Source organism: Nothoprocta perdicaria, unplaced genomic scaffold (genome assembly GCF_003342845.1).
Source record: "Nothoprocta perdicaria isolate Ctin4 unplaced genomic scaffold, notPer1 scaffold_49, whole genome shotgun sequence".
Lineage (NCBI taxonomy): Eukaryota > Metazoa > Chordata > Aves > Tinamiformes > Tinamidae > Nothoprocta > Nothoprocta perdicaria.
Window position 1 is genome coordinate 3,520,558 of NW_020455743.1, and position 12,739 is coordinate 3,533,296.

The following is a 12,739-nucleotide window of genomic DNA, read 5'->3' on the forward strand; positions in this document are numbered from 1 at the left end:
CCTGTCCCCTTCCTCCCTGCATTCTCCCTTCCTGAACTTATACATATTAATCATATCCCCTCTGAGCCGTCTCTTCTCCAGAGAAAACAGGCCCAGCTCGCTCAGCCTCTCTTCATACGAGAGATGYTCCATTCCCTTAATCWTCCYGGYTGCYCTTCTCTGGACCCTCTCCAGAAGCTCCACGTCCCTCCTATACTGGGGTGCCCAGAACTGAACACAGTACTCCAGTACTCCAGTAATTGCAATTACCAAAATGTAATTGCTGATTTAACTCCAGTTGTGGAGTTGAACAAGAACTTATCCTTGAAGGAAGCAGCCCATTTTGGTATGAGTATCCCCAGTGCTCCAAAAATTCATACATAAAACATCAGACTAGGAAACCGAAATAGCAAAATAAAGGTGCATATTGTTCAAAACACGAAATGGCAAAGGCAATATGTTAATCTTTATTAGTCTTAGGTGCAAACAGCAAAGCATAAAGATTATATAATGGTACATTTGTTACAGATGGAAGAATAGGCTGGGATGTAGTTCTGTGTTCACTACAGTTGCCTTGATTTCTTAAAATTAGTGAGGGCTTTTCTAATATGGAAAAAGTTAAGAATGACGGCGTAGCCTGGACAAAGGAACCAGCTATTGACACTCTGCTGGTGTTTGGGAACAAATACTTGACAACAAGACCGTCGGAGCTGGAGACAGTGGAACCACATTGTTCCAGTGTCATGTGGGAGAGAGGTAATAGGAGAAAGGGAAGGAAAGAGCTGAGGCATCAGAGTAGTGGAGAGGTGACAGGCAGCAAGGGAAGTGCTGGGATATAGGCCCTTGCCAAAGGTCCAGAAGAGCCAGGGATCTAGGGATAGGTGGGTAGCTGCTTAGCTGGGGAGATGACGAAAGGAGGGAAGCAGCAGTGACAGCCCACTTCAGAAACACTATTTAAAAGAGCAATAAAAGGTAAAACTGTAGAAATGTTACTACGTGCAGCTAAAAGAGGCAGAGGCATAGAATAAACACTTTGCCTCTTTCATCACAAATATAGGGGGCAGGGCAGCCAGCCTTTTCTGTCATGACTTAGTAGCCTGCACACACATACAAAACATTACATAATTTATGTAGTCACTCCAGATGCAGGCAGTCCTTTGTAGTTGTTCCATATCTTTGCTTGCTATGAGTCGTTTTTAGGAGGGACATCATACACACTCTTTGAAAACATTCTCCTGAAGACTGCAGTTCTTTTATTATTCCTAGGAAACACCCCAAAGCCAGCTAATTCCTGTTTAGATTAATAGATTAGACTAACCCACAACTGTGAGCTAGTGAAAGCAAAGATTTTCCAGTGACTTAAAAAGAAAAGGTGGCACCTGTATTCTGAAAGGGAATCCTAAAATAGATGTTGCTTTCTAAAATATAGATACTGAAAATCTGTAAGCATTTTTTGGAGAAAAGAGCATGGGTTCATATTTTGCAACAGAATGACTAAATTCAGCACATGCTTCAAAAGGCCTTTTTGTAACTCACTAGAAAGGAAATGTTGCAAACAAAAAGCAAACAAAGAACCCTCAGATATCTCAACTTACTGTTCTTCAAAGGAGAAGAAGAGACAATTTTAGAAAAGCATGGACTCACATAAAATAATAAAAAGGGGTTGCCTTTAATTTTTCAGGCCAGTCTGTTACTACCTATGAAGCAGTCAGAAGCTGTGGCATACAATGTGGTTGCAAGATACAGCAGTGAACACTCAGGAGGAGTTTTTCCTCCTGCTTCTCCTTATCCTTATGTGTTTTCATAATAAATCTGATTCTCTCACCCTCGGTAGGACACTTTCAAGACTTTTTTTAGTTGTAACTCAACTCTCTGACAAATGCTCTGCTTAGAACTGTCCATCTGCAAGTCACTCTGAGCTGCTCTGAATCATCTTTTTCCAGTTATTTTTTCTCCTTTAAGACTTATTATTTGTCTGAGTCACTAGCCTATGTTCACTTATTATTGTTCTTTCCGATTATCATTATTTTGTCAGTGATTTTCGTTCATTCTGTGATCTACTCCATGTCACATCCTACCCAGAGCAACTTCATTTTGATTCATGCTTTTCCCATTTCTTTTTAATCTTTTCTTCTCTCTATACTTCTTCTCTATACTCAGCCTGTGTTCCCCATACTCTGTTCTTCCTGTTGTATTTGTAGATATTTTTTGCTTTTTCAGCAAGCCAACTATTGGGACTTTCAAAGCGTGGGCAAACACACGCAGCAGCATCTGGCTTGAATAGGATGAGGTCAGCAGTGCAGCTTCTGAAAGCACATTTCATTCCATGGACTTGTCAACAATTAGAAGTTAGGAAACAAACTGGTGTTTTATATTGGTAAGACACAGCTCTTAAATTTGTCTCTTGTAGTTTGTTTCAATTTTATTTCACTTAGATCTTGCATACACACCAAATTGGTATAGCCGTTCAAAACAAACACATTGCATGACTGCAAAAAACAGTTTAATGGCAGCCAGTGATCATGAAATCACCACTTTAATTGATAATTCAACATTATTGCAGTATTGCAATATATATGCATATGTTCATTTTTGCTAATATCTTTCATCCATTCAGCAGTGTTGGATTAATTGCAAGGTATCATGTCAGCATTGCAACAGTACTGTGTGAATTTAGCATGTTACTGCTTTAATGTCAAGCATGAGTAAACCGTGTCTCCAAGAGATACCCACTACTAATTTTCTAACATCAAGAAATGCACCCTTCCCATTGTCTTTGGTGAGTTGTTCTTCTGCTTTGTAAGCCTTACTGTTAAAAAGAAATAGCAACAGAAAAAATGTGCCCAATTTGTATTTTATATTTTTTTCACCTTCATAGCCAAGAACAGGTTGTTGTTTTGCTCATTTCCACTAAGGGTCCTTTATTGCTTGGTTTTGTTGTCCTTCGCACTTGTACCCCTTCATAAGGCCATCTTCTAAGATGACCTTATGATAAGCTAAACAAACTGAACTTTCTCAGCCTCTCAGGATGTATTTTAGCAGTTGGGCTGCTCTGATAAACAACAGAATGAGGCAAACATTAATAACCATGTTGCAAAATTCCGATGGATGCTGGGTGTCTTCATCAGTGCTCAGCTCACAGGTTCTGGAGGCATATTCCATGATTCTTTGTGTTGCTGTAAGGCAAGACAATTCTTAATGCTCGTCCAGGGAGACGGAGGTGTAGAGGTGTAGTGTGTTCCTGAGAAGTGGGCGAATAAAAGACCAAAGGAAACTGACCTTCAGTCTATCTAGGTCAGGAATATATTTTTTATATATATATATATATAAAATATATATATTATATATAGAGAGAGAGTAAATTATTGTATTATTATATTATTATATTATTATATTATTATATTATTATATTATTATATTATTATATTCTGTATATATATTATTATATATATATTCTGTATAAATATATTATTTATATATATATATACACACAGAAATGTGGCTCTTATTTGAGGATACCTGACAAACTTGACTGACAGAAATACACTGTGGAAGGAGTGGTGTTCAGGGGCAGAAGTCTAATAACATTATTCATTAGCTATGCAGTGAAGATGCCTGCAGTAGTATAAGGTTTTCTTGTGAGTCAATGTTGTGATTCTTCTTTGTTCTTTCGACTCTCTTTTTTAAAGTGTTGATATCACAGCTGGGAGTTGTGTCCAGAGAGTTAAAATCACCTCCATATTTCCCACTTATGATTCTGGTTTTTATGCTCCACAAAAGTTTTGCTATATCAAATCATACTGTGTTGCCTCTCTAGTAAAACCTCTCGTTGTTTTCCAGAATACAAACTCTATCCTGTAAGCATGCTCTAAATGGTCTAATTCCTTATTGTATGTCCTTGCATCTTTCTCCCTTATAGTCTAGATTGCTCTGACTGACACAGCCCCCATAACCTTCGCCATTCACAAATGTTAAGACCAGTGGTTTTATTTTTACTTATTTCTTCTAATAGACTGAAAAATATGAAGAACACAGAGCTGATGAAAATGAAGCTGATTAAGAATTAGGACTAATCTCTGGAGAACTTTCCTAAAACATCATCATCAGAAATAGCTCCCTGCTGACAAGTAGGTTTTGAGACCTGTGCACCAGCTCTTAATCCATTTATGATGTACTTTATTGATATTGCATAGCCCTAATGTTTCATCAGCATGTCAAGTGTAGTAAATCAAATACTTTACTGAAGTCTATTATGTACTTTATCCACTATAATTGTCAGAGAGAAATCAAATCTGCTTGACAAAGCCCATTTTTTCATAAAATTACATTTACAAAGTTTAATTATAATCCTTCTCTTTTAATTTTCTATCGATTGAATCTTTATCGTTTTTCCATGTTTTGCCAAGAACTGAGGTTTGTCTAGCAAGCCTCCTGTTACCGTCTCCTCTCTCCTAACATTCCTGAATATTAATAAAATCTGAATATGCTTTTAAACTCCAGAATTATCCATATGTAGTCTCACGCACACCTGGCATTTGCCAGAAACAATACTAAAAATCACTGCTCTATTGCCATTAAAGGGAAAGAGATATTTTTCCACTCATTTCAACTGCAGCCCAGATTCAGATAGCCAAACAAGTTATGCAGTGGGTAATTAGTGAATATGCAGTGGATTGGTAACCTGTCCAGTAATGGAAAGAGTGGAATAGAAAAATTACTTCCCAATTAGAATCATAGTTTTCACAAGAGTTCTATCTAAAGACAGAGGATGCTTTTTATGGACAATTAGGAAATACAGAACAAGAAGAAAAAGGCAAAATATTAACACGAAGTGGAGAATTGATTTGGGGCATTGGGTGAGCACTTTGGACATGGTGGTGTGTAGGGAAGGAAGCTGAAAGCAGGACTGAAGCCAAAGAAGAATTGAGAGTAACAGCAAGAAACAGAAGAATATAAACTGAGGGAATGACACGCAGTTTCAGACAGGTTGCAGACAGCAGCTGTATCATGGGATTTCCAGTGTGGATATTCCCCACATTTCTAGTGAGGAAAAAAGCAGCCACTTCCCAGAAGAGGGGGCAAAAGTTAAAGCAGAAATTAAGTGAGGCACAGGCTACTGTTTGGATTATACTGTAAAATAAGAAGAGACATCAAAAGAGATCAACTAAACAATAAACTGAAAAATAAATTAGCAGTAAAAACAGATATATTGCAAATTGTGGTTAAAGTGGAATGAGATAGCACTCAGTTTAGAGCAAGAGCAGAGGAGTTAGGGACCTCCGTAGGTGAACTGGTGTGGAGTGGCTGCTGAGGTGAGGGCAACAGGGGCTGAAACAGGCCTGCTTGAGCAGCCAGAGCAGCGGGACGTAGGGCTGCGTTTAATTCAGAACAGGCTGACCCAGAAATGGGCAATAACTCTGCAAGATGGGCCCAAGAGGTTGTGCGGTAGCATCCAAATTGTCTCCCGGGCAAAAGCAAAAAGCAAATGAGAGGTGTGTGGCTTGAAAGCAGCTGCTAGGGAGCAAGCGCATCAGGGTTGTGCCTCAGCAGGATGGAGTGACTGTTCCTGATGATGGGGGATTTGAACTGAGGGTATTTAAGGGCCTGGCATTCGTCAGGCCTTAAAGTTGGCTTTGGATTTGATAGATCTTGGAGAAACAGAGGGGGACTGCTGGTAAGTGCTGTCTAAAGGACTGCAAAAATTATTAAAATGGCATGAAGTTTGGGAGTTTAATAAGCTGAATAAAGAAAGAGGAAAAAAAATATTCAGCTGACAATACATTCTAACCCAGGCCCAGCATGTCAAAAAAAAAATCATCTTTCATTCAAGGATGAGGCTACAGTTAAAAAAAAAAAAGTAGAGATTTGCTAACTAGTGCAGAAAGGCTCGCCTAGTCTTACAAAGTACCTTAAGCAGGGGCAGGGGCTGGCAAACAAAACAAAAACACAATCATATTTATCATATTTGGAAAAAGATAGAAGAATGGAGAGAAGATATGACTAAATGAGATAGCTAAAAAAAAAACAAACAGTGCTTTAATAAAGCAGCTGGCTAGGATTATGAGGAAAATGAGCAGCCCAACTAATTGCTCTAAGAGTGACTTAGTGTTAAAATGTGATTTTTAGGAAGCCTGAAATAGTTCCTGATAATGGATATTGCAAATGTCATTCTTGCACTCCCCTTAATGAACTACAGTGGTATAGGTTTGCTTTTACCTTCCAAGGAAAACAAAGCTATTTAGCCTGAGTGCCACAGGGATTCCCTAATGCACTCACCACTTGTAATTTGCATGTTATTAAAACCTGAGACAATTTGGAAGAGGAAGCTGTGGAATGTATCATATATTAATGGTATATTAATTTTTGAAAATAAGCAAGCCCAAGAGCTAAGATATATGGAAGAAGCCCTACAGCTCATTCAATATTTAAAGTAAACTGGAAAAAGGTACAGCTTTTTCAAAGAGAGGTTACATATTTCAGTGTTATTTCAGAAGACGAGGGAAGAGCGCATAATAAATAAAGAAGTGATACAGAAGTTGCCAGCTCTTGCAGATACTGTGCTATTAGGATTATTTATTTTTTACAAGATTTTATTCCAGTGGTTGCAGAAGTTCATCGGCTTCTGACTAAGTTTACAAAAATTGTCAGTGGGAAGGTCTTGAATTAAACAAAACTCCTTGTCCTTGGACACCCAGACCCTAAAATGTCCTCCCATAAAAGGGTGACAAACTATGTCAGTTCTGTAATAAATATTTTCTTCAGTAAAACAGCATTTCTGATATGAGCACTGCCTTTTTTTGTAGAAATTACATGATAAGATTACATGACAGCTCTGTTAGTCCCCATCTTTCTTACGTATGCTTTACATCTATTGCAACTGTGGGACCCAATAAAAGGTTTGCCTCTAGTTGCAATTTAGCTAACTGGACCTTAACTTTGATGGCTAGGAGTGCTAGAACAGGACAGGATATCATTGTAACACTGCCTCAAAGCAAGATTTTAGTGAAAGTCTTTGAGAGCACGTGCCACTAATGTGTCAAACTTTAAGTAGACTGGCATGTGCTCTCACAAGTCACCTCTCAGAAAAATAGGAGAGAAAAACCTTTCCCCAATGTTATTAGGCATAATAAATAGCTTTGGCTTCCATATGGGGTTAACCAGACTTGTTAAACTTCACGTTCTATAGCAGATATGTAAAACTTAGTCTGGGAATTCTTAAATATGGGAACTCAACTTTCATTCTGTCCAGAAACGCTAGAGCAGTAATGCAATTTATTTTTTTCTATATATCACACCAGGGATTGCTTACCATCTGGGTCTCACCTTCTTCATTCAAGTTACACTGAGTTAGACTTTATATGATAACTTTGTTAATTTTAATAATCATATTAGCCCACTACTTTTAACTCTTATCTTTTACTGATTTTGTAAGAGCTTCCTTGCTTGTTCCACTGGAAGGGTCCCTTTGTCCTGAGCAGGGTTGACCTCCTAGGTGGTATTTTTGTTGGATTCATAAGTCCGTGCATAACGCTTTCATTATGTGCTCTGCATCATGGCTTCCTTGGGAAATTCCCCTTTCATAAAATACATTATGTAACTGTCTTGCAGTGTGGTAGGTCTTTTCACAATAGCAGCTTCCATCCCCTTGGTTAAGTGGGTAAATAATAACTAAACACTACTGGTTTCCTCCAGAAGCAGAAGGGATCCTACATAATTGACATGTACCCTGGCCAAAAGATGTTTTATGCTGCAGCTGGAATCCTTTTTGACATGTCCTTATTATAACCCATACTAGCTGGTTAGACACACATTGCTCTACCTCAGCCATCAGTCCACAGTAATAACCCCATATAATGTTCAGCTTTCTCAAAATGGGGTTATTCATGAACATGTTGAGTCTCACTGCTTTGTACCAACACTGGACCTACCTATGCTCACACACCATCTTCATCTGCTCATATTACTTCCTTTCTTGGGCAAATATCAACAATCAGTAGGAAATCTAAATCCTCAGAAGCCCAACTTTGTAAAGCTATGGAAAGTCAGAAGGTCTTTCAAATGTACGGCCCAAATTAACTCAGTAAGTATTCCATTAAGTATGTTTCCTTACTATTCTACTGGAACATATGCTGAGTAAAGCCTGTTTAAGCAATGGATTGGGAAGCATATGAAAGTGAAAGAGAGAGGTAGTACTTAAAGTACTTCATTAGGAAATTTAGGAGTAATGAATGGAACACTGAATAGTGCAGAACTTGAATACATTTGGAATGAATTACCACCGCTGGGCAGTGAAGTGATTAAAGTCTTTCTATAGGGAACTGAAAGAGCACAGGTTTTAGTACATAACCAAGCAGAATTATTACCCCTTTAAAAAGTTAGATCCTCATTAGTTTCAATGCTATACAAACAGCCGATAAATCTGATTGGAATATTAACAGGTCTGTGTGGTGTGCTGATTTTAAAACATGGTATTTTCAAGCATTAGTAGAAGCAAAGATGAACAAACTAAGCATAGAAAGATCCACCATCCTAAACTGTATATTAGAAGATTGCCTATCATTAAGCATAATTTTACAACATTAAAACCTCTTATGTCTAGAAGAAAGCGCGTATTTTGGTGTTCTTCAGACTAAGATCACATTTTGAAGTTGACAAATACACTTTACAAGAAGTTTTGTGTTCGCTAGCTGCAGGTTTGGGCTATGCAATCAAACATCCTTCTACAATTAAAATGCCTGAAAATAGCACGTTGACCTCCGGTGGCTGACAAGTTCTACTTTACCAGGAACAGCAGGAACTGAATGGAAGTCATGGAAAAAAATCCTTTAGTTATGAATTCGTAGTAAATCAATCAAAGACAGAGTCTCAACAAAACAAGAAGAAAATTGAATATAGTCAGCAAGAATCACAATATAGGCAACAGAGATTAAGACAGTATCTAGTAATTTTTGGTCAGACAGGCTACATTACAGTCCTAAAATATCAAAATTATCTGATCTGCTACACGTAATATTTCACCCGTCACTCAATCACTAACCATGCAGGTGATGATATCATTATGTACTAGAATTGTAATCTACTGTATATGTAACCACATATCTATGTTATATCAAACCTATTTTCAACAAGGCACCAAAAAATAAATACATTATGAGGAGCATCCATGTTTCTTAAGGGGCTTGTGGTTATATGCAGACTGGGGAGGGAACAGTTTGACCAGCTGCACTTACAAAGCAATTAAGACTTGAACGGGTTACCATCAAGGATGTGAGAACTGCTGCAGCCTGAAGAGAATCAAGTAAATCTGACCATGTACCAGTAACATTGCCATAAATACAAGGATATTAATAATGTGGGTGAAAAAGCATTGTGTACATACATACCTATATTCTAAACAGTGCTGGGAATTTTCAGGAACCCTAAACCAAGAATGCCTCTGTGATGAGTCACTGATTCTAGAACAAAAAAGCACTGCAATCTGCAGAGACTATCAGGAAGCCACTGGAAAACACGATCAGGATATAATATTTTAAGAGATGATAAGCTCTCTCTGAGCAAACAGTCTATGCTATCAACAACTATTAGTCTGGTGACTGCTAAAAATAAAAAGGCAGCTTCTGTGGGACACCCAGTCCAGTCACTGTTTAGCCAGGGTGGGTCACAGAAGTTGGCCACGTGCAGAGCCTTTCAAGCTGCCCCTAGCTAAGCCTAAGTGCACAAGGTGGAGCCCTTTTTGAACTCTACCTTTCTGCAATTGCAACATCCACCATGAGCCGTGCAGGCCCCTTTGCTTCAGAGCAAGGCAGCGCTTGCGGAACTGACTGTTCTGGTGGCCTCTACTGCTGTAAAGGCAAGTTTTACTCTATTGTCATTCAGGGGAAATATAATAAGCACATCTGGCCTTGTTCCCCACCCCTGAGGCCTGACTGCAATTTAGATGCTACAGTCCTGGGAACTAAGAATGGAATAAACCCCGCTCTGGAAGCATTGCAGTGAGTGGAGAGGAACTAGCACTGACTGCATTGACAAGCACAGGGCCGACACTTCTCTTTGGCATGGGTAGAGTTAGTGGGGTTCCTCTCATTTTGGCAAGCTGGAAGGTATTTTTTTCCATTTTCATGTGGTATAACTGGAGTCCTCCGCTCCTTTACAAATGAAAGACAAGAGCATATATTGATTAAACACTTTTTCCTTTTGCTCTTCAACAATCTCTATTTCCATGTAGAAATATCAATTAGATTTTATATTTTTCCTAATACCCTTGAGAAGGTATTCTGTTTGTCCTCAGACTTTCTAATCACATTTCCTCTGATATCTTTCTCTCCCTTTATTGACATACTATTTTCATAATTTGTAATTTTCACTCACTAATATTTTAGCTTTTCTTTCCTTTAATTTCTTCCTTGATTTTTCCTTTTTTTTTCCCCTCCACTTACCACTGAACAAAAATAGATGGTCAAACAACACTGTTTTCTTACTTGGTTAAAGAATCAGTCTAGTAATGTATTTAATTTACAAATTCAGTGTTTCTTGTTTTGTTTTGCTTTTCTTCCTAACACAGTTTACCTCATATTTTTTCTCAACTTTGGAAATTAATTTGATGTTTGAAGCATATACAAGAAAGAATACAAATATATAAGCCTGAGTATGACTGTCTGGTTTTTGTTCATGATGAATATAATAAGGGCACTGGTCCCAATGATAACCATCTACTTCCAGTACAGAGATTATCCATTCATCTTTAACTGTCACATTGGAGTTCAAAATAGCATCTGAATAAGGAATTAAACATCTCCCCCTGACTATATGGGATCGGACAGGGGCTTTCACTTACATCATGATTAAGATGAGTTACCTCATGTAAACAGACATTGGGTAAGTGATGGGCTCTGGCTCTCAAGTGAAGCTTTTTCACAGAAATTGCCCCAAATGTTTGCTATGAGAGATCTTCTGAACTGCAGGAAATTTTGCTCAGAGAAACAATGGCCTTTCCGGAAGGTGGAAGAGCTGCCCGGAATAATATTGCTGTGACTAAAACAATGCTTTAACTTCTGAGATGTCTTGTCCTTTTGCATCTGAAGCTAGCAGGAAAAAAAGAAACAGAAAGTTTTTTGAGGCACATCATTGCGCATTTCAAAGTTACTCCTTTGAATTTCATGGGAGGCAGTCATCTCAGAGAGATCAAAAGCCTGCAAATTAAATCCTAAAAGGCAGGACTGAAGTGCAGCACGTCAGATATACTCAAGTGAGATAGAAATGGCTAGCTAAATTATTTAACAGTATGAGTAATGTTTCAACTTGGTGCTGCCACTTTTTATGGCATCTAAATCAATTTATTTCTCTAAATAGATCCTGGTGCTTTGCTGCAGTAACTGGAGATTGCTTTCACCTCTTCAATTCAATCAGTAAAAAATGAGATTAACTTTATCACTCCCTTATAAGTTTTAGTAAATTATGTAATTAAGGGAAAATAAATTATTTGAAACTATGAAACGGCCAAAGCTACATTCACATCTGAAGCACTGCAGAATTACTTAGAACTCTGTACCTTTAAAATAAACCAGGTTATTCCATTTTTTCTTGTGGTCTTACATACGGCTTTCATTATTCACAAACTCAGTTCTAACCTTCATCACTTAGCCCCAGCCTCCACAAGGCCTTTTCCTGCCATTTGCACCATGAGCTACAGCGTGCTTTTTCATAGAATCATAGAATGCCGAAGGTTGGAAGGGACCTCAGAGGTCATCGAGTCCCACCCCCCTGCTCGCGCAGGGTCCCCTAGAGCACGGGGCACAGGGCTGCATCCAAGCGGGTTTTAAAGATCTCCAAAGAAGGAGACTCCACAACCTCTCTGGGCAGCCTGTTCCAGTGCTTTGTCACCCTCACAGTGAAGAAATGCTTCCTTAAGTTCCTGTGGAACTTCCGATGCTTCAGTTTGAAGCCATTTCCTCTAGTCCTATCGCTGCCCACCACTGAAAAGAGGCCGGCCCCTCCTCCTCACTGCCTCCCTTGAGGTATTTATACACACTGATCAGGTCCCCCCTCAGCCTCCTCTTCTCCAGGCTGAACAGACCCAGCTCTCTCAGCCTTTGCTCATAGGGCAGATGTTCCAGGCCTCTGATCATCCTAGTAGCCCTGCACTGGACTCTCTCCAGCAGCTCCACATCCCTCTTGTACTGGGGAGCCCAGAACTGGTTTTTACACCATAAAGATGTTTTGTCGTGTTCCATAAGGTGGAACTTTATTCTTCTTCCTGTGGAGAAGCACCTTATGCTGCCTTATCCATGTGGGTTCCACAGAGAGCTTTGAGAGAAGGGCTCTCATGAATCCTACCAAAGCACTTCCAACTCATCCGTCTCAGAGCTGTCTGCTCCCACCTGCCAGGGACCATTTCCCTCAGAGAAGAGCTGGCCGAGGGGAGCCCATATGCTCATCCTTCCACTCCTCCTGAGCAAATCTTTAAAGTGTCAAGGCAGGCAAACTTGAATTACAACACTGCTAAAACAGGCTGCAAAAGAAAGGTGCTAAAGAGCCCTTGAGGCTGCCAGCTTTGCAGTAGGGTGGCAACCGCTGGCGGGGCTGGGCTAGCAGGCAAGACACGATGTTATCAGTAGCTGCCGCTGCCAGACACAGCCCACATTCCTCTGGAGGCTGCACGTCCTCCTTGTAACACTGGAGTGACAGGAAAACAAGCTTGTCTGAGCACACACGAGTCCCCGAGCTGCATTGGAGAGGCACGCTGAGCGACTAGGCCCAAGGG

General features: G+C 39.5%; 1 protein-coding gene across 1 annotated transcript in view; it reads left to right on the forward strand.

Moving 5' to 3' along the window:
• Window positions 1-587: 587 nt before the first annotated feature.
• Window positions 588-12,739, forward strand: part of PRRG1 (proline rich and Gla domain 1) — a 60,689-nt gene continuing 48,537 nt past the window's right edge. The window contains exon 1 of the mRNA XM_026047311.1: window positions 588-735. Within this exon, the coding sequence (XP_025903096.1) occupies window positions 588-735 (148 nt within the window). The remainder of the gene's footprint in view (window positions 736-12,739) is intronic.